Source organism: Schistocerca piceifrons, chromosome 1, assembly GCF_021461385.2.
Source record: "Schistocerca piceifrons isolate TAMUIC-IGC-003096 chromosome 1, iqSchPice1.1, whole genome shotgun sequence".
Lineage (NCBI taxonomy): Eukaryota > Metazoa > Arthropoda > Insecta > Orthoptera > Acrididae > Schistocerca > Schistocerca piceifrons.
The window spans coordinates 535,144,816-535,172,496 of record NC_060138.1 but is presented as its reverse complement, the minus strand read 5'-3'; the positions used below and the strand labels follow the sequence as shown (position 1 = coordinate 535,172,496).

Sequence of the window (27,681 nt, the reverse complement as noted above, 5' to 3'; positions counted from 1 at the left end):
TCTTTGTATAAAATAGATTTTATTGTAAGCTTTTTTAAATACAGACACACTACATTACATGCAACTGATAACGGAGTGCAGAACATAACTGTTTAATTGTATTTGTAACAGTATACGATGAAAAATGAGGCAAATTTTATTGCCTTTCTGTACGATATGTTGCATTCGATAACATCCATACACACACACTAGTAAACTATTTGCTTGTATAGACAGTTCGCTCGGGTACTGTCCACAATTTCACTCAGTCACTGTATCATTAATTTACTTTCTCTAAACTAGGATGAAATGGAGTAATCCAACAGATCAGGTATGCTGTCATGTGGTGTATTACTACTGTTACAGTACTTGATGGCTCATAGCCACAGTAACTTTCATGTTTTTCACGACTTTCTTGACAACATCGCGTGTAATCTGGCGAGTATAATTTAGCATTTATCGTAAATGCTATCGATTTGACTCGCCAGAAATAACTGAAGTGAGTATTTATGTTTCTTTTGTGTACGGTGTTTGTCAAGAAGGCATGAAATCGTTAAGCTCAAGTTTCACACGAAGGTTTTAATTTAATGCAGAATGTCTTAAGGGGTAGTTTTGTATTGTTGAAGGGAAATCAGTTATTTTCTTGTAAAGAATCAATCGTGACGGGCAAGTAGATGACAAGTTGATTACAGGAAGCTCCTGTTAGCAAGTACTTGGATTAGGATTTAATGCAAAGTAGATACTGTTTTCCGAGTGGGATACAGCTACTCGGATATTGCCATTCGTGTGAAACGAGTCGAGGGTAGAAGAGTTCAGGGCGAAGAGAGAGTCCCCATATCCCACATGCCAGGTAACTCCTGTCGCTGAAGGGGCTGTCTGCGAGACAGAGCTAGGAGAACGTTTGCCGACTTGACGCTGCCGCGGAAGGAGTTACGTTGCCGGCAGATCGACAGTGCAGGAGCGCTCGCGCGGGCGCCCGCGGGCCGCGTTATGAGCTCGCCGCCGCCTCCGCAGGCTTCTGCTCCTCCTCCTTCGCCGGCTTCTCCTCTGCCTTGGCGGGCGCCTCGTTCGTCGGCTCCTCCTCCGCCTTCTTCTCCTCCTCGGGCTTCTTCTCCTCCTCCTCCTTCTTAACCTCCTCAGTCTTTTCCTCCGGCTTCTTCTCCTCCTCGGGCTTCTCCTCTGCCTTCTTCTCCGGCTCCTCCGCCGGCTGCGCCTTCACCGCGCCCTGCGTCTCCTCTGGCTTCTTTTCCTCCGCTTCCGCCTTGACGGGTTCCACTGCTGTCGGCTCTGCTGCGGCCACTTCGGGCTTGGCGTCGGCAGCGGCTTCGGTACTGACGGGAGCTTCGGGCGCCACTTCTTTGCTCTCTTCCTTGCTCTCTTCCTTGCTCTCTTCCTCCTCAGACTTTCCCTTCTTGTCGTCCTTCTTGTTGTCCGTAGGCTTCTTGTCCTTCTTCTCCTCGGCGGCAATAGTTTCGCGCCTTCGGCGGGTCGTCGCGGCGGCAGCAGCGACAGCGGGAGCGTCGTTTTTGGCTTCTTCCTTGGGGGCGTCCTTAACGGCCATCTCTTCTTTCTTGGCTTCTTCCGGCTTCGCTGGCTCCTCCTCCTTCTTCACCTCCTCTGGCTTCTTCTCCTCCTTGGCGGGCTCGGGCGCGGCGGCGGCGACGGCTGGCTCCGGCTTGGCCGGTTCTTCTGGCTTGGCAGGTTCGTCCGCTTTGGCAGCCTCCCCTTCGGGCTTCGGCGTGTCCTTCTCCTCGGTCTTGTCCACAACAGCATCCTCCAGCTTCTTCTCGTCCTCTGGCTTTGGCAGCTCTGCAGCCTTGACCGGCTCAGATGCCGCCTTGGCCGGCTCCTCTTCTGTCTTTGCGACGGTAACGGGCTTGTCACCCTCCGGCTTGGGCGATTCCTCCTTCTCGGGTTCCGCGACCTTGACGGCGTCCTCAGCTGGCGCGGGCTTGGGGTCCTCGGCAGGCTTGCTCTCCTCCGGCTTGGCTGCCTCCGCGGCGGGCTTCTCCACCGGCGCGGCTGCCGTCGCCTCTGCTTCGGGCTTGTCGGACTTGACCTCCGGCTTGGCGGCGGCCTCAGCAGCGGCCTCTACGGGCGCGGCGGCTGCAGCTGCGGGCTCGGCAGGGGCGGCCGGGACGGGAGCCTCAGCGGCTGCCACAGCTTTCGTAGTCTCCCCAGTGGGGTCGGCTGCCGGCGTCTCGGTCTTCACGGGCGCGTCAGCTGACGCCTCCTTCTTGGTGTCGTCCGGAGCCACGGAGGAGTAGTCGGTGATGACCAGCGGCACGACTGGCCGCGGCGCCTCGTCCACGGGGAACGCCACACACGCGCACAGCACTGCCAGCGATACTACCAGCAGCTTCATTCTGCAACAAAACAATCACGTTGATACCTCCCCTCGTTCTACTAATAGAGGCACTTCATGAGCTGCTGCCACTTTCGTATTCGCCTTTTCTTTTACAGCTACATCTACATCTACGTTCTGCAAACTATCCTAAGGCATGTGGCGGACTGTACTTTGTTTATTGCTTATCACCTTTCTCCACTCCTCCTTTCCTCTTCCCTGCAGCGTTCCATTCACGAATTTTACACGAAAAGGACAACTGTCGGCCGCTGTGACCGAGCGGTTCTAGGCGCTTCAGTCTGGAACCACGCAGCTGCTACAGGTTCGAATCCTGCCTTGGGCATGGATGTGTGTTAGTTAGGTTTCAGTAATTCTAAGTCTAGGGGACTGATGACATCAGACGTTAAGTCCCATAGTGCTTAGAGCCATATGAATCATTTTGAGAGGACAGCTGTTACGAATCATCCATAGGAGGTCAAATCTCTGTAAACTTACCTTCATAGTCTTTTCGCGACATGTATGTAGGAGGAAGCAATATGTTGATTAAATGTTTATTTGTATTTTTCTGCTGCCAGTCCCATTTATTTATTTTATATTTAATTGTACTGCACACATTTCGAGCTGTTTCGCTCATCATCAGACCTTTATACATGCAAATGTTACTTGAAGATAAAATATCTTAGTTTAGATTAACCTAGAACTTGCTTCTGGAGTGACTGTTGGAGTGTTTGGGGGAGGGGGATGGCAATGGGTGACTTGAAACCGATGTCCATTGTTGTCTTCTGCTGGCTTGGAGCTGTGACTCGTTGTCGTGGTTGATACCACAGCCTGTATATGAAGCAAAAAGTATTACACATCAGTTGTTATGGCGTGAGCATCGTTTGTTACACTTTCTATATATCGATTGCTCACTTGCAATTTTGACGTTCCAAAGCCTCACCTGCAACGTTTGTGTACTGGCAGAGCTGTTGTTCAACATTACGCTACTGCACTGCTTATTTTAACACTTTTTTCCTGATGTACCTCTACTGTACAAACGTTTCCAGTGTGTACAGTGAAACGTCTGTGGAGAAGCGTTTGTACGGTGACGCACATTAAAGAAAAGTGTTTAAGTAAGCAGTGCAGTAGTGTGATGTTGAAGAATGGCTCCGCCAATCCACCGACAGTTAAGATGAAGCTTTGGGACGTCAAAATCGTAAATGAGCAATCGACATATAAAAAGGTATGTCGCACGATTATCATGCCATAACAAATAATGGAGAACTACTTGCTTCCTCCACTGGCTGTGGCATCAACGACAACGACGAGGCATAGCTCAGCACCTGCAGAAGACGACAATGGACATTGATTTCCGTAACGAAATGCGCTGTTGTTCTTTGGATCTTTTCCATTTCCTCTATTTGGATCTTTTCCATTTCCTGTATCAATCCAGTTCAACCTGGTACAAGTCACTGACTGAGCAGAAATACTCAAGCGTCAGTCGAATGAGGTTGTTTTAAGCTACGTACTTCATGTGATGGACTACAAGTTTAGAGAATTCTTCTAATTAATTTCGTCTGGCTCCTGAATTTCATGTGATCAGTTTAATGTGACTGTTTCATTTTGAATTGCTTTGTTTTCTCATCCCGAGATATTTAACGGGGGTGACTGTTTTCAACGACTGTTTGGAAATCGTGTAACAGAGAACGATGGGTACTCCCGCCTGTTTAAGACCAATACACCACATACGCGTAAGTTGATGATCGACAGGCAATTCCTGCTTTAAGTGATCTTTCTGCATTTCGCTAAAACTTTCAATCGTTACATCTTCTTGCACGCAATAACACCACTCACAATAAGCCTCTTGGGTTTCTGACATTATCTCCTACGTCAGTTATATATTTTGTGCAGAATAATAGCCCTGTAAAATTCCACTAGGGTTCATCTGAAAGTACTTTTACGCCTGAAGATTTCTCTCCGTTAAGAATGATATACTGTTTTCTAATGCTTTTAATTCTTCAATCCAGTCACAAAGCTAAGTCTGATATTCCTTACGAGCGTACTTTTTTCATTAGGTAACGGTGTGGAACTGTGTCGATGCCTTCCAGAAGTCAAGGAACACAGGGTGCCAGTATCTACGCCCCGTTGTTTTCCTTCATGGGAAGCCATCCTGTTCTTGCTTTTCAGCAATATAATGCCCGCCCACACAGAGCGAGACTCGTATTGCTTGCCTTCGTGCTTGCCAAACCCTACGTCTGTTAGATAGGTCGCCGGATCTCTCCCCAACCGAGAACGTTTGGATCATTATGGACAGGGCCCTCTAACCATCTAAGGATTTTAACGATCTAACGCGCCAACTGGACAGAATTTGGCACGATATCCGACAGGAGGACATTGAGCAATCGATGGCTAATTGAATAACTGCTTCCATAAGGACCAGAGGTGTACCAACGCGTCATTGAGTTTCTGAGGCTCTTTCTCTTGAATAAATCATCCAGTTTTTCTGAAGCCGTGGTTGTTTGTTTGTCTGTACATGTACATCACATTTTCCGATTTCCGTCCCATTCAGACAAATCTTCGTGGTGTACCGTTTTTTATGGTCTTAGGGTATATTAATGACTTAAACGTGCTCAAGCCTGATGAAGGATCGATATTTTATTCACTTTTTTGTTATCTTACAGATGAGTGGACAGATGATGCGAGTCGTATACGGCTGTTTTCTACAAGTCCCACCCCGCCCCCCACCCCTCTCGTGATCTATTACAGATACGACGTCCATATCGTTCTTTTTTCAGCCGTTTAATTTATTCTAGTATTAACGTCATTGTGTCAGCACAGGCGTAACACTGTTTATTTTTATACTCAATTCAAGCACAATCGATGTCAAGACTATGTAGTATCACGATCAGAAATCAAACCTCCCTCAAAAATTGAGGGTTATGAGTACCACTTCAGTTTGTCCAGAACAGGAGGATACCATAAGGAACTCAGTCACTTGTCGAGTCAAGCGTGCCATGTTACACAAGATGACACTTAAGGACAGCCGGAATTATTTTTTTAATTGAATTTTCTCGTTTTGAGAAGACCGATGGAACGATCTGTGTACTTGCTAAAAACATTCAACAGCCTCGATAGCATAAATGTTTTTTTTATTTAAGACAATCGCTTTCGGCAGACTTCGCTGTCATCTTCAAGTCTTAAAAAAACATTTTTCTTACGAAACGTATTGATGTTACGTTGGACCTCACGCCAAGTCCAACGTAAAATGAACACGTTGCGTGAGAAAAAGATTTTGAAGACTTGAAGGTGACAGCAAAATCTTTCGACACTGGGTGTCTTAACTACGTACAGAAATATTTATGCTATGTAAGCTGCTGAATGTTTTTAGCAATTATTCTGTACGTATCCAGTAAAAAGAAGTCGGTATTTGCATAACTAGTCATTAAATATACAGAGCGTTGCTGGTACAGTACTTTACAACATTTATGTTGTTGGAATGTACAGCCGATGTAGCTGTTGTATCGTTAATTGGCATTGTGACCCATCCATGTCTCCGACGTTTCTCTAACTCTCGTTCGCCGCCGTTAATCCGCCTTCGCACGATCGAGACTGCGATGTAAATGTACGGAGGAAACAAAGCGCGCGCCCCTTTAAGAGGACAGGGTAATAAGCGAGGCGGCACGGCGCGCCGGGCCCGCGGCCAGCTGAGCTCGCCCACGCGGCGCGGCTCGCGCTTGCCACTCCGAGCGGCGCCGCGCCCACGGCCGTAGAAAGCGAGTGTGCGACAGCGGAAACAGCACAGCACAGCACAGCACAGCGCCAGATTGTCAGGGCCGCGTCGACTGCTCGTGTCACAAAGAGCTGCTGTCGTATGGCTCACCAGTCGAAACACAATGATCCCTGTCTCACCCTTCTTCGGTACGTTTCCTGCCTTTGCATTTTGGTCATCACACAGGTGCTCCAGTGGACTAACGACGGAAGAGACCAAGCTATTAGGCGCAGAACACGTTTTTTTTTTCTTCTTCTTTTTAACGAGTTTGGGAAGGGGATCAGTCTTCCGATTAGTCTGAAGCGTCCCGCCATTTTCTTCTCCCCTGTGCCAATCTCTTCATCTTAAAACAACTTCTTCATCTATTTTGCCGGCCGAAGTGGCCGTGCGGTTAAAGGCGCTGCAGTCTGGAACCGCAAGACCGCTACGGTCGCAGGTTCGAATCCTGCCTCGGGCATGGATGTTTGTGATAGGTTAGTTAGGTTTAACTAGTTCTAAGTTCTGGGAGACTAATGACCTCAGAGGTTGAGTCTCATAGTGCTCAGAGCCATTTGAACCATTTTTCATCTATTTGGCAATATTGTAAAAAGAATAGTTGCTACTCATCATATAGTGGAGACGCTGAGTCCCAGGTAGACACAACAGAAAGGCTGTCAAACAAGCAAGCTTTCGGCAAAAAAAAAAAAAAAAAAAAACCCTCATCGGAATAAGACAACACACACACACACACACACACACACACACACACACTCAGAACGCAACTCACAGACACTACCGCAGCCTCTGGCTGCTGAGGCCATTCCGGCCATTCTGGCCTCGCCAGCCAGAGGCTGCGGTAGTGTCTGTGAGTTGCGTTCTGAGTGTGTGTATGTTGTCTAATTCCAACGAGGGCATTTTTGGTCTATAGCTTAATTGACATAAAAGTTTTCTGGGTTTGGTACCGCTTCATAATGTAAAAACTGCTGCTGCTGGAGAAAAAGCAACGTTTCGTCCACGATTGCAGCGGCCTTCTTCTGGCGCGGTACCAAACCCAGAAAACTTTTATGTCGACTGACTCTGGCCGCGGAAGCCTACGCAATTATATAGCTTAACTGTTTGACAGTCTTTTTGTTGTGCCTACACGCTGAGTAGCAACCAGCCTTTCCACAATACTGTCATTATTCTATCCTGGATTCTTCATTTACTTGTCTGATATATTCCGATATCTGTTCCGTCCCATAAATATTCTACTCAGTTACTTTTTCTAGCACAGTTGAAGTCATTCTCTGATGTCTTAACGCGTCTCATATCATCGTGCTCCCGCTTCTATTTATTGTTTTCATATACACTTTTCTTGTTTCTTCCATAGTTCTGGAATTTGGGGATTTTTAGCTGTTAAAAATTTGTTAATTCTCTTTTATTGCTTTCTAAATCACGGCAAATACAAAATACAAACAATAAACCCAATTCAATAAATATACCCTTCCCTACCGATTCTGTGGCTAACCCACCAATTATGTATTCGTCCACTTAATTTTCAGCAGCTTCTGCGACACTAAATCGCAAAATCTTCGATTCACTTATTTTACGGTTTTCCGCACAGTCTTTCGTTCACTTCCGTACAATGCTGTGCTCTGGATGTACATCCACAGGAATTTCGTCCTCAAATTAAAAAAAAAACGTTTGATTACTAATAGACTTACTGTGGTGGGATTCTCTTTTTCCCTACGCCACTCTGCTCCTTGTGTCGTCCTTGCTTCGTCCGGCATTCGTTATTTTGCTCCCAAGGTAGCAGGATTCATCCACTTCAAACCATACTCGATAGAAAGTCTGAAATGCCGAACGCCGTAGTGCAGTTTCAAGTAACTGAAGAATTTCTGGAGGTGCGTCAGAACTTAGCTAAAGCCCATCCTTGTTAATTGCTACAGTCGTAGTCCGCCTTTCGTGAGCTCCCTATCGAATAGATGTCTAATAGCAACGGGGATGATAAATCATAGCCGATTATCAGTAGGAGGAATCGGTCTCTCTAAGTGAGCAGTGAATTACGGAATCCATGAGACCACACAGCCGATAGTCAGCATCCGATTACAGCCGAACTGTGATGGCGACGGTGCTTCAGTATTGTCTACAACTAGAAAGAGATGTTATGTGGTTGGTTAACCCGTACCATTTTCAGTAGTGGAAGTTGACTTGATATGTGCTGTAGTTCATTAGAGTGAAGGAAAAGTAATACATAGTGTTTGACTCTGAAGGTCAAAATCGTTATCATAAATTGAGTACTTCGAAATAAGGAGCCAATGGTTGGAAATATAAATTTCTGCCTGGTGAAATATTGAGTGAGTAATGCGTGTGAGGCACATGTTTATTTCATCGCCGTATCGACGTCGGTGCCGCTAGATAGAAAAACTGTACTCCATTATCTGTATAGTTCCAGAAGATGGGGCACAACTCGTAACAGGGCTTTACAGATACGCATTTAATTGGGCACAAAGATGCAGCGCTCGAAGAGGTGAAAGAATGTGCAGGCAAAAGTACCGCAAGATGAGAAAAACATCCTAATTTGGAGAAATTTATCGCCGTGAATTGAGACTTACGACAAATTGCGTGACTCAGGCTGCAAAGAGTTCGCCAAGATATCGCCACAGAATTATTTGCTCAGCAGAATTTGAGGAGCTAGTGTTGGATCGTGTGGTAGAAGATTCGTCAATAAGCACTTGTTAATATGCCTGTAAAATACACAGCTTCCAGAATACAGTGTGGAGAGTGCTGGTCGCGCTGCAGTTACACTCCTTTTATTTACAGCGACACCCACTGATTTGGACCCAGAGTTAAGTTCCATAAGTGACTGGTGCAATTAATTCTTTGAGGCAGACATTCGTCACTTTGAAGCATAGCTACCATATTATCCATTTTTAACGATCAGTTCCTTATGTTCGAGTACTCCGTTTAGGACTGTTTAGAATCTGTTTCCAAGCGATGATCTGGTAGAACACATGCCATATCTTGCTTTGTTTTGCTATAAGGCGAAAGTTAAGTCTATCAAAGAAACAGCCCATTTCGCGGGATAAATTTCTTTGTTCCTCTCACGAGTTATCGTTTACTGCCGACAGGCATATTTTATGAGGGGTTCTATGGTATTATGTGGCTCCAGTAGAAAATATAAGTCTAGCTATATATACCGGTACCTCTGCTATATATTTTATTCAGTAATGTTAAGATGTGTGTGACCGAAAGGTACGACTAAATCAAGCGTGCCAAGTGACAAGATTAGAATCCACCTTCTGTTTAATCACATTGTAAACGGTTTATCAACGTTTCTAAGGGTTCTTTAAGTCAGTTGCTCACTTACGGTATGTGGGCAAGCTATGCCAGTTGCTTTTGGCACTTCTTAGTCTTCAGTACCAAATTTTCTGGTATTCATAATGTGAAGGAAAAGAAAACAACTTTTACCTTTAAACATACTTTAAGACAGTGCAAACTGTGTGCGGTAGACACCGTACCGAGGATTCGTTTATCTAGTTCTGACTACCAGCGGCCTGAACTCTCATTCGGGTGATTTCTTACTCATTTCTTTCGGTTTCTACACGGCGTTATATTCGTTATTTTTGAAATTTAATCAATATGCCGCAGCGTTGTCTGACCTGAAGCGTAACACGTTACCTCTAATGCTGCAGTTGTTAATCATACCACCATCAGGTATAAGGTCAGTTTGCTGTGACGAAGAGTCAGAAGAAAGTGAGTGAGCCGTATTCAACTCTAATATGCCGTCGTCATAAAGATCATTAGAAACTGAAAACTATTTTGACAGGGATGGGGAAGGAAATGGACACACTTGGCTTTGATGAAGAAACATGCTTACGCTATCGTGAAGTAATTAACAAAAATCGTTGCGTTGGGTGAGCGGACTTACGCCCCGTTTCACTTCTCCCTGAATGCTGTGCGTCGGGATCCATGCCATGTCGTTTGGTGAGACATGAAGTACACTGGCAGCTCTCAGTGGTCGACAAGGATTTTTACTGAACGTCTGATGCCGTTAGGGGGTATAACCATTTTCGTCTTTCATGACAGCACAATTTCGTTTACATCCAGCAGTAACACGCGCCATAAAGCACAACTGCTTAATACAACGTACTTTTTTTTCACCTCAATTTCGAAACTAATTTTTATTGTGTTGTAATAAGTATGTTAACCTACTGAAAGAGAAATAATTTTATTTCTTGTTGTAAAGGCAAAGGGTATATTAGCCTTTTAATTGACACTGAAGAATTTATAAGTAAAGCCACAAACTGTATTTTATTATAACTGTACACAAATTATGTGCAGGATATTTCATGTAACGATGTCCATCAATCGTTTTGTTGAGGCTCTCTTATGTCATGTATTTGAAGCACAAAGTGAGCGAGGTAGCGCAGTGGTCAAGACACTGGACTCACATTCGAAAAGACTAATTTTTAAAACAAATCCACCTATCCAGGTTTAGGTTTTATGTGATTTCCTTAAATTGGTAAAGGCATATGTCGGGAAAGTTGCCTGGAAAATGACGCGGCCCATTTCGTTCCCTATTGTTTTCCTTCCCAAGGTTGGACTTCATCTCTAATAACCTCGCCATCGAAGGGGACGTTAAACCCTAACCTCTCTTTCCCTTCTTTTGAAAAACAGCAAGACAAAACCCCCTTATGGTGGGAGATATTTCCTTATTACATAGCTGTTTGTCCTTGTTTACACTTACCTCACAGTGTTGGAAGTATCATGTAAGCGACATTACTTTACTGTGTCCCACTAGTGCAGCTGAAGGCTGAAGCCTATCGGTGTCTCGATCTACCTCGCAAGGGCGCTTTCCCCAGTGTTATTTTTCCCGCCGGCGTCCTCGGGGTAGGTTCCCATGTTTGTCCGCTTCCATCTGGCGAGCGAACGGTAACATACACGCACCGAGGCTGCTGGCGCGTCTTCCTCCGCAGCAATTAAGCGACCTTTCACTGACTTGACATTTGCAGATGAGGACGCGGATGTCGCTGCGCTGGGTTTCGAAACTCCCACGCAGCCCTCCAAGCGAGTGAGGCAGCTATGCTGCATCATGTTGACTGACCTGTTTTGAATGAGGTCAACATTTGTCATTGCGAGATTAAAATGAGATTTTACGCGACACTTCTGCACAACTCTCTTTTCCAGAAAGGCCACCGGTCTCCTAGAAACGCATTTAATGTCATTTTGATTACAGAGCAGGCCTGTTACTGAGGTTAAACGAAACAGTTGTGACTCTTTAGCTGAAAAAAGTTGCGACTTGCCTATCTCTGTGTATGGTATCTGGCGCAGAGAATAAAGTGTTCAGGGAATGTCTCCTCGCCGGCCGCGGTGGTCTAGCGGTTCTAGGCGCTCAGTCCGGAACCGCGGGACTACTACGGTCGCAGGTTCGAATCCTGCCTCGGGCATGGATGTGTGTGATGTCCTTAGGTTAGTTAGGTTTAAGTAGTTCTAAGTCCTAGGGGACTGATGACCACAGATGTTAAGTCCCATAGTGCTCAGAGCCATTTTGAACCATTTTTGAATGTCTCCTCGTCAGATTTGTCGTAGACTGTCAGAGGAACCGGCTGTTACCATGTTGTTGTTGTGGTCTTCAGTCCTGAGACTGGTTTGATGCAGCTCTCCATGCTACTCTATCCTGTGCAAGCTTCTTCATCTCCCAGTACCTACCGCAACCTACATCCTTCTGAAACTGCTTAGTGTATTCATCTCTTGGTCTCCCTCTACGATTTTTACCCTCCACGCTGCCCTCCAATACTAAACTGGTGAGAGGACGAAGCGGTAAACAGTACAATCGCCGTCGCTATGTGGAAACTGGGCGATTTATCTGATCGTTAAAGTCGTGCATGACAAAGTAACGATATTCAGAACTGGCGCCGAGGCAGTTGTGGTGCGGGCCATGGATGACAGGAATGATCGACGGCTGCGGAGATGTACTGCCAAATAGACGTGCAACTATTGAGCAACTGACCACCATATGAACAAAGAGGCTAACCACAGTGTGTCCTCAACGACCGTTCAGCGAACGTTGCCGCGTACCGGCCTTCGCATCATGCGCCTAGTTTTCATGCACCCATGCTGACTGCTGTTCATCGGCAACGATGGCTAGAATCTGCACGCCATTGCGCAACGGGCGTCCATTGGGTGGCGACAGGTGGCCTTTTCAGGTGAATCACGTTTCGTGTTCTGTCGGACAGATGACCATTGGTGCGTATGGCGTGAAACGTCCAAGAGCAATCACCTTGCAACGAAGAGAGAGAGTTATAGTCTGGGGAATGTTTTAGTGGCATTCCCTGGGTGATTTCGTGGAAGGTACAGTGGATCAACAAAAGCATACATCTGTACTTGGGGTCCATGTCCATCACTGTGTGCACCACATGGCATCTACCAGCAGGACCGTGCGACGTGTCACACAGCTATCAGTGTACGTGCGTGGCCAGAAGAGCACCAGGATGGGTTTATCGTACTCCCGTGGCCGCAAAACTCCTCGGCTTTAAACCCAGTCGAGAGTCTGTGAGACCACCAAGACTGAGCTGTTGGCGCTATGGAGTCCCAGCGGAGAGGCCCAGCGCAGCTGGACACGGCACCTGATTCGGCGCAGCTCCACAACTCCCTGTCGGTACCTTCTAGAACCTCACCGACTATCTTCCTACACGTCTCTCGTTGTGACAGATGCTCATATTGATATGAGTGGACAGTGTATAAGCTCTATTTAAAAGATTTCAATTGATCACGATTGGTAGCTACTCAACTCTGAAGATGATCATTGAATGATCAGAAGTAGTTATCATTTAAAGTATATGTAATTGAGACAGAGAAGGTGATCATTTCTTTACGCTTATTTTGTGTTCTACAGTTTCCTCGAATCAGTGGAGGCGAATACTTGGGTCAAACACTTAATATTTTTTCGCTTTCAGCATTCATTCCATAGCGACAGTGAAGGATACCTTGTCTGTTCGTTAAGTTGTTTCTAACCTTTCATCAAGTCTGAATTTGAACATCTTTACACTTTCTTGCACATCTTCTCGCGCGCGTTGTGTTTTAGAAAGAAAAATTATGATTTTTATTGTTGCTTAATAATTTCGAGTGTATTATCACTTGATAATAACTTTCTTTGGTCACTAACAATCATACTGTCGTGCATCGTAACCCAAAACATAAGCAACAGCGAGTGCCGAAATGTTTCTTTCAACTGGGTCACGACGGATGTCTTCCGCCAGCCTATTCCAGTCCAGTTAGTCGCCCATCTCTAGTGACTCGAAAGTGGATCTGGCACTGGATTTCATTGCAACTTTCTTTCTCTCATCATACTATTTTAACTGTTCTACAAGTGCTTTCTACCTCCTTTTCTGGCTGCATGCCATATCTGTGTAGCTCGCCGAACACCATTCATAACCTTTCTTTTCTGTGTCGTCCTAGATATTAGTGCCTGAAGTTGCTTAACGACTTGTTGCTAAGTGAATATTATTGTGCTTTTAGAAAGGAGCTTATACAGACTGTGCGTAGGTCAGTACCCTCTTCATCTATATTAACTGAGTTGACATTGCATGTAACACAACGCGTCAATGGGAAAGCTCCAGTTCCTTGAGACTACAAACTTATGACACTATTTAGTGCGACCATCCAAAGTCTTCAGACGCGTACTTGCGTGTAGCTCTGTTTGCATTAGCCACCTGCAGTGGTCTTCACATTGGAGCAACTTTCCCCACTGCTCATTGGAGACTTTCTGCATCATCATCGTATTACTTGCTTGGAAACTTGAGTAAAAGTATCGTCGTCAGGAGAAAATCGCTGCCTGGAGTACGCTGTTCTACAGTGAATGTATTTGTATTTGGTTCAGAGAAAGACCATCTGCTGCACTTTCGGTCTCTTAAAAAAAAGTTAATTGACTGCATTTCTTCCTGTAGCCTTTTATTTATCGTATGGCAACACTTGTGAACAAATAAAGAAAAATTCTGGAAACATTTGTCCACATCTTCTAAGCGGACTTAAGAACTCATAATAATAAGAGTGTCACATATAAGCCGAATTAGCAGTCAGTGGACTTTCGTGGAGAGCCAACGGATCACTTTCGGTCTCTTAAAAAAAAGTTCATTGACTGCATTTCTTCCTGTAGCCTTTTATTTATCGTACGGCAACAACAGCAAACATTGACAAGTACATAAAGTTTAATTTCACATGTATATCTAGTTAAGTATTTACATATACTTAATTAGAGACCGAACGATGTGGCTCAGTGGTGGCCCACTGGACTCGCATTCAGGAGACCAGTGGTTCAAACCCCCATCCATATTCCTGTTTCTCAGACTCCCTTAAATCGCTTAATGCAAATGGAGCTCATTTGAAAAGAACAGAGCGTATACCCTTCCCCATCCTTTTCCAGTGCAAACTTATGTTCAGTCCCTCTCTAATGACCACACTGTCGACGGAACGCTAAACCTTAATCTTCTTTATTTAAAATCGAGGCCTTTTTACGGTCTCCAAATTCATATATGTATTTTTAGTTTTGCAGTTCATAATGTCTGTGATACTTCTCAATAGTCAACTAAATACCCTTTCTTGAGTTTGAGGAACTGATTAAAAATTCCAGCAACTGATCGATGAACATGAAGAAAGAAAGAACCGTGGATGGCATCTGAGCAGATAGGTGCAGTGATTAAAAATGGCTCTGAGCACTATGGGACTTAACAGCGGACGTCATCAGTCCCCTATAACTTAGAACTACTTAAACGTAACTAACCTAAGGACATTACACACGTCCATGCCCGAGGCAGGATTCGAACCTGCGACCGTAGCGGTCGCGCGGTTCCAGACTGAAGCGCCTAGAACCGCTCGGCCACTCCGGCCGGCAGTTATTAAAACATTGGTCTCATGTTCTGCAGAGGACACGTTAAAATCCTTGCCAGGATGACTTTTCTCTCTTCTTTTTTTTTTTAGTTTTGCTAATATCATTCCAGGAACGCCAGGATAGTTTCATCAAACGTCATTCTTCTCCAAATATTCTATATTCTCCGTTTCTAATGGTGCCGACGTCGATGAAGCAGTAAAAGCTAGCGTTCCATCCTTTTGTTGTCAAAAAGTCGAGGCCATTAGAGACGAGACGGAGCGTCTAAGTCAGTTGGAGAAGGATAGGTCAAGGTGTGTGTGAGAAAAAGTTCCACAGCCTCTAAGTGTTTAAGCAAAGAACACATTGTCCGTTGTAGGCCGTATTGTGCTTTATTAAAGTCGTGCTATTAGCTAATTTCGGCCGTGAGCTATTATCAAGCACATTTGCTATCTCATATATTACAGATCGTGGCCGTCACGGTCGTTTATGCGACATACATAAAACCAGAAGTCGTATTCCATCGTAACATACTCCACGTTGTACAGAAGAATGTGATGATCACGATATGTAATACATGACATAGCAGATGTGCTTGATAATGGTTCATGGTGGAAATTAGCTAATAGCACGATTTTAATAAAGTGCGGTACAGCCTACAACGGACAATGTATTCTTTTATTAAGAAGTTCCGGCATTTACCTAAAAATACTGAGGAAAGCCGCAGAAAACCGGAAATGTCTTGTTTCCTGCTGTAGGTTAGGTGCTCCTCCCCACTTACGAGACCAATGTCTGAACCACTGCACCGCCAGGCTCGTTGCATGCATACAGTTATGGAGTCGGTATCTATTTCAGTGATATCCCAAACCACCAAGCTCGTTTATCACTAGCCTTGTCGAGAAAGCAAGATGTCACCAGATAATCTTGCATTAATGTTTTGTTATACATCTATGTTTGATAGCTACCGTGTATTTCACTGACAAAAAAATCTTAACACCAAGAAGGAGTTGTGCGACATAAACGCAATTTCGAAGGCGTGTTTCTACATCTTAAAGATGATGTCTATTTAGATTTCGGGCCAGTCAAATAAGAGTGGCGGTAGTAGCACCACTATGAGAATGTAAATCGGCTTTGCTTTAAATACACGCTGTAACGGTGGTGAGAATCAGTTACCGTTGAGATTGGACGTGTAGTGAGAAACTGGATGTTATGTCTGTGATACTGCAGAAAGACTTTGTAGGAATCTAGCCACTGTACATGATTTCTTGCAACGGTGGTTACGAGAATGTACAGTCGCAAGAAGAAGAGCTCCTTACGGGCACGTGGCACTACCGACAGACCACCGTGTTCCGTGTATGGCTCTGGCGCATCATACTGCACTTGCAGCAGAAATTTGAGCAGCAGTTGGTACCACGGTCACACAACGAACTGTTACAAATCGGTTCCTTCTAAGACAGCTCCGAGCCTGGCGCCCTGTAGCGTGCATTCCAATAACCCAATCCACCGTCATTTGCGACTCTAGTGGAGTCAAACGAAAGCTCATTGGAGGCCAAAATGGAGGTTTGTTGTGTTTTCTGATGAAAGCTGGTTTCGTCTCGGTGCCAGCGATAGCCGTGTGTTGGTTAAGAGGCGGCCAGTTGAGGGCGTGCAGCCAGCCTGTCTGCGTGCTAGACACAATGGACCTACGCCTGGTGTTATGGTCGGGGTGCGATTTCGTATGACAGCAGAAGCACTCTCCTGCTTATTCCACGTACCCTGACTGCAAAGTCGTACGTCAGTCTGGTGATTGAACCTGTTGTGCTGCCATTGACGAACGGCATTCCAGGGGGTGTTTTCCAACACGATAACGCTCGCTCACATACCGCTGTTGTAGCGCAACACGCTCTACAGAGTACTGACATTTGCCTTGGCCTACTGGATAACCATATCTGCCTCGAATCGAGCACACATGGGACATCGTCGGACAACAACTCCAGCGTCATCCACTAACAGCTTTATCCATCCTGTATTGACCGACCAAGTGTGACCGGCATGGCACTCCATCCCACAAACTGATATCCGGCACTTGTACAACGCAACGTGTTTTGATGTCTTTCTGTGTCACGATACAGCAGGTACACTTTAGTTTGAGTACTAGACAACGTGCAGTCAGTTGTATCGTTCAAGTTGTGTTGTGGTACAGTTTCAATCGTGATAGTGTGTCTTCTTATACAATAATTCAGTCGCAACTCAGTGTATGTACCGTAATATCTTACCTACTTTCACAAAAGACTTCACTTACATTTATTGTACTGTTCGTTCGTACAGACGGCTCAGTATATTTTATTTGCCCTGAACCTCCACGTGTCAGCAAATAAAGCCTTACTACTCCACAAGTGGTATGATTTTCCCTATGATTTGGCAAATGGAGTTAACATGTGAGCTCACGCCCTCTACGCTGAAAAATATCCATTTCGCAGAGCGTCATCGGATAAGCTGTTCGGTTGATTTTTCCAAATTCTCTCTACACGCCGAAAAGGTAAACGACGGAAGGCTTCGCTCAGTTAGCACACCAGATGTGGAGGATCGTGTGCTTCATTTAGTGGGCGTAAATCCTGGAAGCGTTGCGCGACTATTAACAGAATTTTGGAAACTTGCGATAAGGTCTTATGGGACGAAACTGCTGAGGTCATTAGTCCCTAAGCCTACACACTACGTATAATCTAACATAAACTAACTTACGCTATGGACAACACACACACACACACCCATACCCGAGGGAGGAGTCGAACCTCCGACGGGGGGAGCCGCATGGACCGTGACAAGGCACCTGAGACTCACAGCTACCCCGCGCTGCGATTATCAGAAGACGAAAACATGTCATCCTCTTTGTCTGTATAGTGTGTTATATGAGCAGTTGCTATATCCACACCATCTTCAGCGCACCCAGGCCCTAAGACCTCGGGCATAAGACCACCAGGTCAGTTTGCAATTCTGTCAACAGCTCGTCCCAAAGTGTAATATAGATCCACTAACTAGACAGAGTAACATGGAGAGCTGCATCAAACCAGTCTCAGGGCTGAAGACCACAACAACAACAATTACTTCTAAGACTGTATGCACTGACGAGGCGAGATTCACAAGAGGCGTTCTAATGAATTTTCAATAATCAGCATGTTTAGGCTGATGAAAATGCCCATGCCATTGCAAAAGGGCATAACACAGTTTGTCAGTCAGTGTATTGACAGGCGTTCTTGGCGATATAGTAATAGGGTCATAGATGCTACGACAGTAATTAAACAGGGCTCATTTCAAGGACATTAACTTATTTCTATCTTACTGGAGATTGTACTACGGCAGCAAAGATTACAGATGCGGTTCACGCAAGATGGTGCAGCAGCACATTTTCGGAGCGAAGTGCGTGAACATCTTACACTGTCATTTCAGAACCACTGGATTAGTTGGGGAGACCCTACACTTAGGCTTCTTCCTCCCCAGACCTCAAACTCCTGTAATTTTGCTTGTGTGGACACATGAAGAAACTGATGTTACTCTGTCATCGACTACAGGATGCCAGTTTCAGTGCACGCGTGAACGAACAACAGCAAGTGGGTCAACTTCTAAGAGTGCGTGGCTCCTTATGCGGAAGGGCAGGTGGATGCATTGCCATGAATAGAAGTCTAGTTGAGCACTTCCTACGAACTAGTGTCCTGAATGGACGTTACGTTGAGCTCCTGTAAGCAGGTGTTCATATATCAGAAAGGATGCGTTTCTGGCCATGTTTAGTGAATTTGTTCTTTTTTTTCTTGTTTCGATGAGGACTACCACCTCTCAGAATATTAGGCACTTTTTTTCAATATCATGTATAAAGTTCACAGCATCTGGACGTTCTCATAACATTTCATCTCAACGTACTAAGACGTCGTTTATAGGGGGAACAGATTTGGTTGCATCCAGTGATCAGAGCCTGCTTTGGACACTGTCTGAAGAGACAGGGACGCAAACTAAAATGCGAGTGTGCTGTGCCACTACAAGAGGACAAATTCTATTGGCGTCTCGCTTCATCAGTTGCGTTCGGGTCACTGTTGGTGTGGCATGAACTCGCAGAGGCGGCTCTGCGCCAACCGGTTACGGTCGGAGTTTGTCGCCGTCGTGCAAGGATCCCGCGGAGTCCGTGCTCTTCCTGGCTCGTATTGTTTTCACAACTCGTTAGCATCGCCGCCCACAAGGCGTCTCCGTCCAGGCACCTGAGGCCGTGCCCACGTGTTGCCGCGGGACTTGGTTGGATCGCTTCTGACCTTTGTGGTAGCTCCAAAGGCACTCGGAACTCCAAATCTCAAGTATCCCACTTGAGGTTGCTGTTCAGCCGTAGGCATCATTAAAATAAAAATTATTAGTTCATACATTGTTAAAAATATTTGAAGGAGGGGGGGAAGCTTTTGTCGTTAACTGTTGAATGTGAACGCAAACTCCCCCGAGGCACGTTAAACCCTACTCCTTGTGCCCATGTCTTCCATTCTCTTTGACAAAAAGTTTATAATTTTGCGCGTCCTTTTACTGACTTTGCTGTTTAAGTCTGCTAAGCTCCTTCAGCCAGTCAGAATTTCGTTGACTCTTATTTGCTAAACGACGTTCAGTCGCTTTATCATACTACTTGGTATGGACGAGCGCTTTCCCCGAAATCGGCTATAATGAATTTGAAATGCGACACAAACTTCGGTTGATCATGAAAGACGTTTCTCTTCATTCAATTCTCTCTCTCTAAACCAAATGAGCACTGAACTGTTTATTTTCTTTCGGGACTGATTAGTAATGACTTGACTGATTTTACTTCCGGATATTTATATAAAAAAGTATTTTGGATGTCGACACGGAACCCCATCATATCTGCAATACCGGTGAGAATTTGAAATTCCAGTTAGCATTCTACGCAAAGAATAAAACTGATGATGAATCTGATGTGATTTGCAAGTCGATCTCTCGAAAAAGATAAAGAACCATGTTTGTAAATTTATATTCGGGGCTACCCACGCGATTTTTAGTAGTCACTCTGCGTTGATGTAATATATATTGCATGACACACTCGGACCAAACACAGTTCTTCCGTCTCTCGTTCCTCCGTTTAGTTAAGAACTTTTATACATAGTAGTCACGTTGTAGAAATTATTGGGTGGTTCAAATAGTTCAAATGGCTCTAAGCACTATGGGACTTAACATCTGAGGTCATCAGTCCCCTAGACTTAGAACTACTTAAACCTAACTAACCTAAGGACATCACACACATCCATGCTCGATGCAGGATTCGAACCTGCGACCGTAGCAGCAGCGCGGTTCCGGACTGAAGCGCTTAGAACCGCTCGGTCACAGCGGCCGGCCCTATTGGGTGGTGTTTCCCAGTAATATTACTTGAGACAAGGGCCTTACAGTTTACTGTCGCCCAGCGATAAAACATTGTACTTATACTGCGAACGATACTGATATTACAAACCGATTTTTAAATTCATAATCGATGGCAACGGGGTTCAAATTCTTGTCTTTGTTTAGTTGTTCACTTTAGGCAGATACTGGGTCTTTGCTTCGACAAACCCACGAACTATTCACTATTTCGTGCATCAAAAGCCAAAACTCCGGCTTTAATAACTCCCTGTAAACAGGAGATTTAACGTTACCCTTCTATCTACTTCTGATGAGCTTACTGTCGATTCGAAGGTGAATCGTATAAACGAAAAGGAAGTTTATTAGTGTTCTCCTTCTATAACAGCTTATTGTCTCACCAATAATTGAAAACTTTTTCAGATGACGCATTTAACCATTTTTTCTTCTTCTTGTAATTCTTTTGGCTACCCTGGAGCGAATATTTTTGAAATAGTTCTACTACCCATTTTGTGATCGGACAACCCTCTATAAAAATTCAGCACTTTGCTCAAAAGTCAAAAAATCTCCAGATTATTTTTTCACGGCAGTTGATTTCCTTAGCTATCGGAAGAGAAGCTGTATGTATTATACTATCAATAAGTAACAGCCATATATGTTCTGCTGCAGAATACCTTAGTTTGTGATCAAGCTAAGACATTTCTTGTACAAATGTGGGACAGAACTTTCGAGGACACTTGTTTCGCGGAGATGGTTGTCAGGAAATGGGCACTGTTGCGCCTGTCGGTCACTGCCTTTTACCAGAAGGCGAACTCCGCTGCGTTTCTCAGCGTTGCGTGACGTAACACAGCGACCTAACAACGGACTGCTTAATGTATGCGCATTTCTAATCCTGCGACGGTACAGTCGCGTCATTGTGCGGCTACGACGAGAGATCGGGCAGCTGCATATCTGCATCTTTATTACACTGGAGGTAAAGAGAGACGTCGATAGGATGCTAGGGCCAGAAATTGAGGTATCCCTGTCGTCGTAAATATTGTAGAAATTGTCTATGTGACTTTTATCGTGTGAAATAGCAGACTTTTGTAAACGAGTTGGTTGCTGCGACATTTCATCAGGTTCGTGCTGTTAGATGCGCAGTACATGAAGCGATCAGTGAAAGGCCACGGGCTTGTGGGCGGACTGGCTTTGTAGAACATAACAAAGCATTGTGTAGCGGGCCGGGGCAGCCACGCCTGGACTCTGGCCTCGGAGTTCAGTTCTGCTCGTTTATCACGGTGTGCGTTTCAGTGTGGCGTCATTACTGGTTAACGCTAGTCTCTCGCGGAAGCATTTTGTGTTCTCTACTCGCGTCGCAGTTTTCATGAGGTGATATGAAGGGCGATATTACGAGCAGAAACATACGGATATCTTAATGATGTATACGTGCTTCAGTACTAATAATATATTGTGATATCCATAAATACGGAAAACACGTGAAAATGAATAAAGACTAAACCTTCATAAGATAGGCCCTATCTGTGGACTTACTAACTAAAGAAGAAATGTTCCTCTCATACCCACGCATTGAACTCTCCTGCACAATATTCAGCTTACCCTCCTCTTAGAATGAAATGCTTCTTTCTTACCCTAGCATTGAACTCTTCCACCATATTTCAACAAATAAAATGTAACGCTTGTCAATCGTTGTTAGCGGAAAGACCTTGGTACATGAAAGGGAACGACGTTGAAAGCTTGCATACGGCACTAATCACTGAGCGGAAGACGTTGTTGCTTTGACTATCCAGAATCTTCATCAGCAGTCTATAATAGTCAATTAGAAACTACGAGATCAAAAAACAAAAGTCTTACTTCTAACATACACTGCCTCATGTCTTATAGTTAGGAATCGAACTATCACCACAAATAAAATAATGCACAAGCAATAAACTTACGTGTAACATAAATGCGCAGTTTGCTGTCATATTATACGTTTTATTTTGTGTTTGAACGCAGCTAGTATTGTTGCTCGCAATAGCTTGTTGAGCTACATTGAATGTCGCATGAGATATGGAAACCAACTTGTTCATATCCCTAGACAATGCGGATACTACCGATACTGAACATACTGTCGTGACAACATGTTTGAAAAAGGCAGATGAATATTTTTATAAGGAAACAAATCAGAATGTTACTGTCAGAAGAGATCTCTCGTCATGTGAAGAGAATTTAAATTTTGCTACGTTGTGAATGCGAGAACAAAACGTACTTCGCTGGTTCCACACATTACTTTGATTGGAGTAGGACTGTAATGGCGTAGAGAAGTTTACTGCAAAAGCATCCAGCAACTGGAAGAATTTTGCGTTTACTGTAAGTAGAACTAATGTCTTTCTCTTTATGCATGTTGCCCGGAGAGCTCTGAGAAATATTTGAATTGCAATGGAAAGAAATAAATGCTTCAATCGGGAACAATTTCGTCGCACGAGCGATTTATTTAATCTTAATCCTTTTCGGGTGAAATACCAACTTCATAAGGTGGCATAAATTTCTCGTAGATGTTATTGTTCTTCATGTAGGGAAACATGTTTAACCATAGAGGATGAGGTCTCCGTCTATGACTGACACCGTAGACAGAAGACATTCGGTGTAACTACGTAGGCTTTCCCGGCGTAATAAGTCTTCAAAGTCTTTTAGGGTTTGCTGCCGGATCCTAAAATCAACTTGACTCGATATTTCGGCGATCCAACTGTTCGCCATCTTCAGGGAATGCTGCTTCTGCTGATGCTGGTATCATCAGCAGAAGCAGCATTCCCTGAAGATGGCGAACAGTTGGATCGCCGAAATATCGAGTCAAGTTGATTTTAGGATCCGGCAGCAAACCCGAAAAGACTTAGAAGACATTCGGTACTTATCGTTTTAGAAAAACACGCTTTCTACAGAAAAGGAACAGAATGCCTGAAGATACCTAAGGTCTGGAGCTGGTTATGGATGATGAGTCGTTCGTTCGACAAAATTATGAATATGAGTTCCGATGTTGTTCCGATGTTATCTCGGCGTTATTGGTAAGCGTGTGTTTTCTGGTATCAATCTGAGTTGAGGCTCAAATGGCTCTGAGCACTATGGGACTTAACTTCTGAGGTCGTCAGCCCTCTAGAACTTAGAACTACTTAAACCTAACTAACCTAAGGACAACACACACATCCATGCCCGCGGCAGGATTCGAACCTGCGACCGGAGCGGTCGCGAGGTTCCAGAGTGTAGCGCCTAGAACCGCTCGGCCACTGCGGCCGGCCTGAGTTGAGGATTCAATTTTTGCACGTACACTGTCTCGACAAACGAACTAGTCGTTTATTCTTCAAGTACCGCGAGCTTCGGTCTGTTTGCGCTGTGGACAATGTCCAGAGAGCGGACGCGTTTAAGATCGCCGTTCGCAGTACCTGAAAAAGAGGGCCACCTCTTTTGTGCGCAAAAAAATGAAATCAGTCATTTCGTCTGGGCACCCGGAAACATGTTTTCTTCCCTGTTACTGATTAAAATGTTTGATCTCATTATTGATGTCCTTACGTGTTCCTGAAGAGTACATGGTGCTGTTATAGGTAAAACTATGACAAGTTATAGAATAACTATGCAAAGATGACTAATAATGTTTTAACACTCATTTTTTGTTGTTGCTTTTGCTACATGGCGCGGGCTCTTGAAGAGTATTCTGAAGATGAATCCTTAACGTACTGTCACTTTTTCGTAATGAGAAGTGTTTACAACTTCAGATATGTATCAGTAATTGTCTCGCTTACCACGTGAGAAGACTTGTGGCTAGCGATCCTAACTGTCGGTGGCCTACAGGGGCAAGCTAGAGAAAAAGCGACACAGAGTTGACCTACAGTATCGGATCAGACATGTTCCTTGCTTCAGGTGCCTTGCCCAGTCGCTCGGTGAATATATCGAATTTGCAAATTCTCGAAGAATCCTTAAAGTAAATAACCATTTTGCAGCGAGAGACACGCATGGTGCTCACAGCTTCCATCATGAAACGCGTCCGTAGTTGCGAGGAGCGGCGGCTAGTGCGGCGTGCGTACCTGTCAGTGGTCTATCTGTAGTCGGCAGTAGAAGGAGCGAGGTTAGCGGCCCGGGTCGTGGCGGATGTGTGCGCGTCAGCGCGGCGCACTCACTTTATAAGGGCGGCGGCGCCGCCTGGTGGGGGGCGGCGCTCTCCCGCCTCCCGCCCCGGCCCACGACCAAAACAACCAACGCCGGACAGCTTCTTCTCCACGCCACGCCGGGCAGCCGCCCCGCGCCGCAGCCGACGGCTCGCGGTTTCGGGTCGCCGTAACCGCCGCGGGCTCCCGCCGGAAACTGGCGACCTGCCTGGCTACGGGTCTGCATCCGTACTCTGCAGACCACTGTGAAAAACGCGGAAGAGCGTCCTAGACATCACAGCTCATACTGGGGTTTCTTACCTTTGCAGGCGCGCTGGAATGGTTCACTTAAATACCTCTGTGGCGCTGTAGCTAGTTCAGTCGTGTTACTGCGTTCCCTACGGGAGCGGTACGCAGGGAAGTGTTGCACACTGAGGCAACATAAGCATGGGATGGTATAGGTGTAGTAACTCGTACACAAAGTATGAAAGGGCAATGCATTGGCGGAACTGTCATTTATACGCAGGTGATTCGGGTGAAAACGTTTCCGATGTGATTATCGCTGCACTGCGGGAGTTAACAGACTCTGACCGCGGAATGGTAGTTGCAGCTAGACGCATGGGACATACCATTTTCGAAATCGTGAGGGAATTCAGTATTCCGGGATTCCACAGTGTCAAGAGTGTGTCGGGAATACCAAACTTCACGCATTACCTCTCACTGTGGATAACGCAGCTTTCACATAACACCGAGCGAGGTGGCGCAGTGACTATTACACTGGACTCGCATTCGGGAGGACGACGGTTCGATCCCGCGTCCGGCCATCCTGATTTAGGTTTTCCGTGATTTCCCTAAATTGCTCCAGGCAAATTCCGGGATGGTTCCTTTGAATGGGCACGGCCGACTTCCTTCCCCGTCCTTCCCTAATCCGATGAGACCGATGACGTCGCTGTCTGGTCTCCTCACCCAAACAACCCATCCCTTCACTTAAAGACGGAGGAACAGCGGCGTTTGCATGGAGTTGTCTGTCCTAAAAGACAAGTAACAGTGCGTGAAGTAACAACAGAGATGAATGTGGGACGTACGACGAACGTATCCGTTAGAGCAGTGCGGCGAAGTTAGGCGTTAATGAGCTATGGCAGCAGACGATCGACGCGAGTGCCTCTGCTAAAAGCACGACACCGCCTGCAGCGCCTCTGCTGGGCTCGGTAACACATCCGTTGGACCCTAGACGGCTAGAAAACCGTGACCTTGTCAGAAGAGTCATGCTTTCAGTTGGTAAGAGCTGACGGTAGGATTCGAGTTTGACACAGACCCGACGAAGCCGTGGACGCAAGTTGTCAACGAGGAACTGTGCAAGCTGGTGGTGGCTACATAATGGTGTGAGCTGTGTTTACATGGGATGGACTCGGTCTTCTTGCCCAATTGAAGCGATCATTGACTGGAAATGGCTATGTTCGGCTACCACTTGCAGCCATTCAAGGACTTGATGTTGCCAAACGATGATAGAATTTTTATGGATGTCACCGGGGCACAGTTGTCCGCGGCCGATCTGAAGAACAATGTGGACAATTCGAGCGAATGGTTTGGCCACCCATGTCAGCCGACATGAATCCCATTGAATATTTATAGGGCATATTCGACAGGCCAGTTCGTGCATAAAATCCTGCTCCGGCAAGACTTTCGCAATTATGGACAGCTTTAGTGGAACCGTGGTTCAGTATTTCTATAGCGGACTTCCAACGACTTGTTGAGTCCGTACCACGTCGAATTGCTGCACTACGCCGGACAAAAGGAGGCCCGACACGATATTAGGAGATATCCCATGATATTTGTGACAGTGTATATTCGTCCACATTTAATACCTTTTCTCGAAACTTAGTAAGTAGTCTTTCGTAGGATAGTCGACATCAATCTTCGTCTACCAGTTTAGACTTCGAAGCATTTGCTACCAGTTTTATTTCGTATGCATTCCACACACTTGAGCATTATTTTGTGTTGTAGTCTTACGTGGTTATTTTTCACCCAAAGATAATAATTCTGAGAGAATGCCGTCTAGTACACGTCCCTTGATTCGACTTAACTCTGTCAGTGGTCTGTCAAGTTCTTCTTGTAGTATCTGACCCACCTTCATCCACATCTATATTGCACAGGCCACCTTACGCTGTCGACGGAGGGTAATTCTGTTCCAGTGATTGGATTGTAACTGGACCAAAGAAGTTCTTTCCTAAATTACGATAGATAAGAAAAAGGAGCACTTTTGTAATATAGTTTCACAAACTTTATTATTACTGTACGATTCAGGTTTAGGGTTATAAACCCATTTTCCAGTACGCAACTGATCCCAAAGACGGCAAAAAAGCAAAACTAAGAATGTCAACTTCTTAATATAGCGATTGATAACTTAAACTATAGAGATTATCTCTTTTGACAATATTGACACCGTTATATTTGTTTTCTACAACATTCAGCATTTTACAATTACTATGGATAACATAGACTGCGGCAGAGCTATGTGCAGAGTAATTTGTATCATTATAAATGAAACCACGTAGGTTTTCTTCTATGTAGATGTTGTAACAACGTCTAAAAGGGGTGAATGGTTGAACTGAGTCTGCTCGTAGGGTTGCAGATGTTTGGGTACATACATCTGTTTTTATTACTAATATTTCTCTTGAGTGAATTTGCACCCTTTCTCACGGTATGCGGGATTTCTGCATCTGTTACGTATTTGTACTCTGCAAACCATTGTGAAATGCATGGCAGGGGATATTTTTCATTGTACCATGTGTTAGCGCTTCTTTTCATTACCACATTCAGCGCAGAGAGAGTCGCTGTTTAAAACTTGTAAGTAGGCAGATTTCTACTTTCAAGCGGCTGCTAGATCAGTTTATTCAACGTTTCCACGAAGCTCTCCATCGGATGAAACATACTTGTCATCATTTGTGCTCCTCTTCTCATACTTTCAGTATGCCTGTATTAGTTCTCCTTCGTACACGTCCCATGCATTTGAGCAATATTCTAAAATGGGACTCACGAGTGTTTTGTAGGCGATCCGTAGACTGGTTTTTGCTAGTATCCTACCAATGAACCAAAGTCAGTCACCTGCTTTACCTAGGACTGATAATATGGGATAATTTCGTTTCATATCACCACGAACTGTTATACCCAGATATTCGTATGAATTGACAGATCCTGACTGCAATTCGTTGATGTGGTCATAGGATGCGAACCTTTTTTATTTTGTGAATTGCACAACTTTACGTTTCTGAACATTTAAAGAAAGTTTCTAATTTCTGCACGACTTTGAAATCTTATC

General features: G+C 45.0%; 1 protein-coding gene across 1 annotated transcript; it reads right to left on the bottom strand.

The window, feature by feature from the left end:
* LOC124799015 (neurofilament heavy polypeptide) lies at positions 1 to 24,402 on the bottom strand. The gene is made up of 2 exons (XM_047262555.1): positions 24,303 to 24,402; positions 1 to 2,345 (listed from the first exon to the last, which is right to left on the bottom strand). The coding sequence occupies exon 2, from the start codon at positions 2,342 to 2,344 to the stop codon at positions 968 to 970; it is 1,377 nt and encodes a 458-aa protein (XP_047118511.1). The 5' UTR covers position 2,345; positions 24,303 to 24,402; the 3' UTR covers positions 1 to 967.
* Positions 24,403 to 27,681: the final 3,279 nt, after the last annotated feature.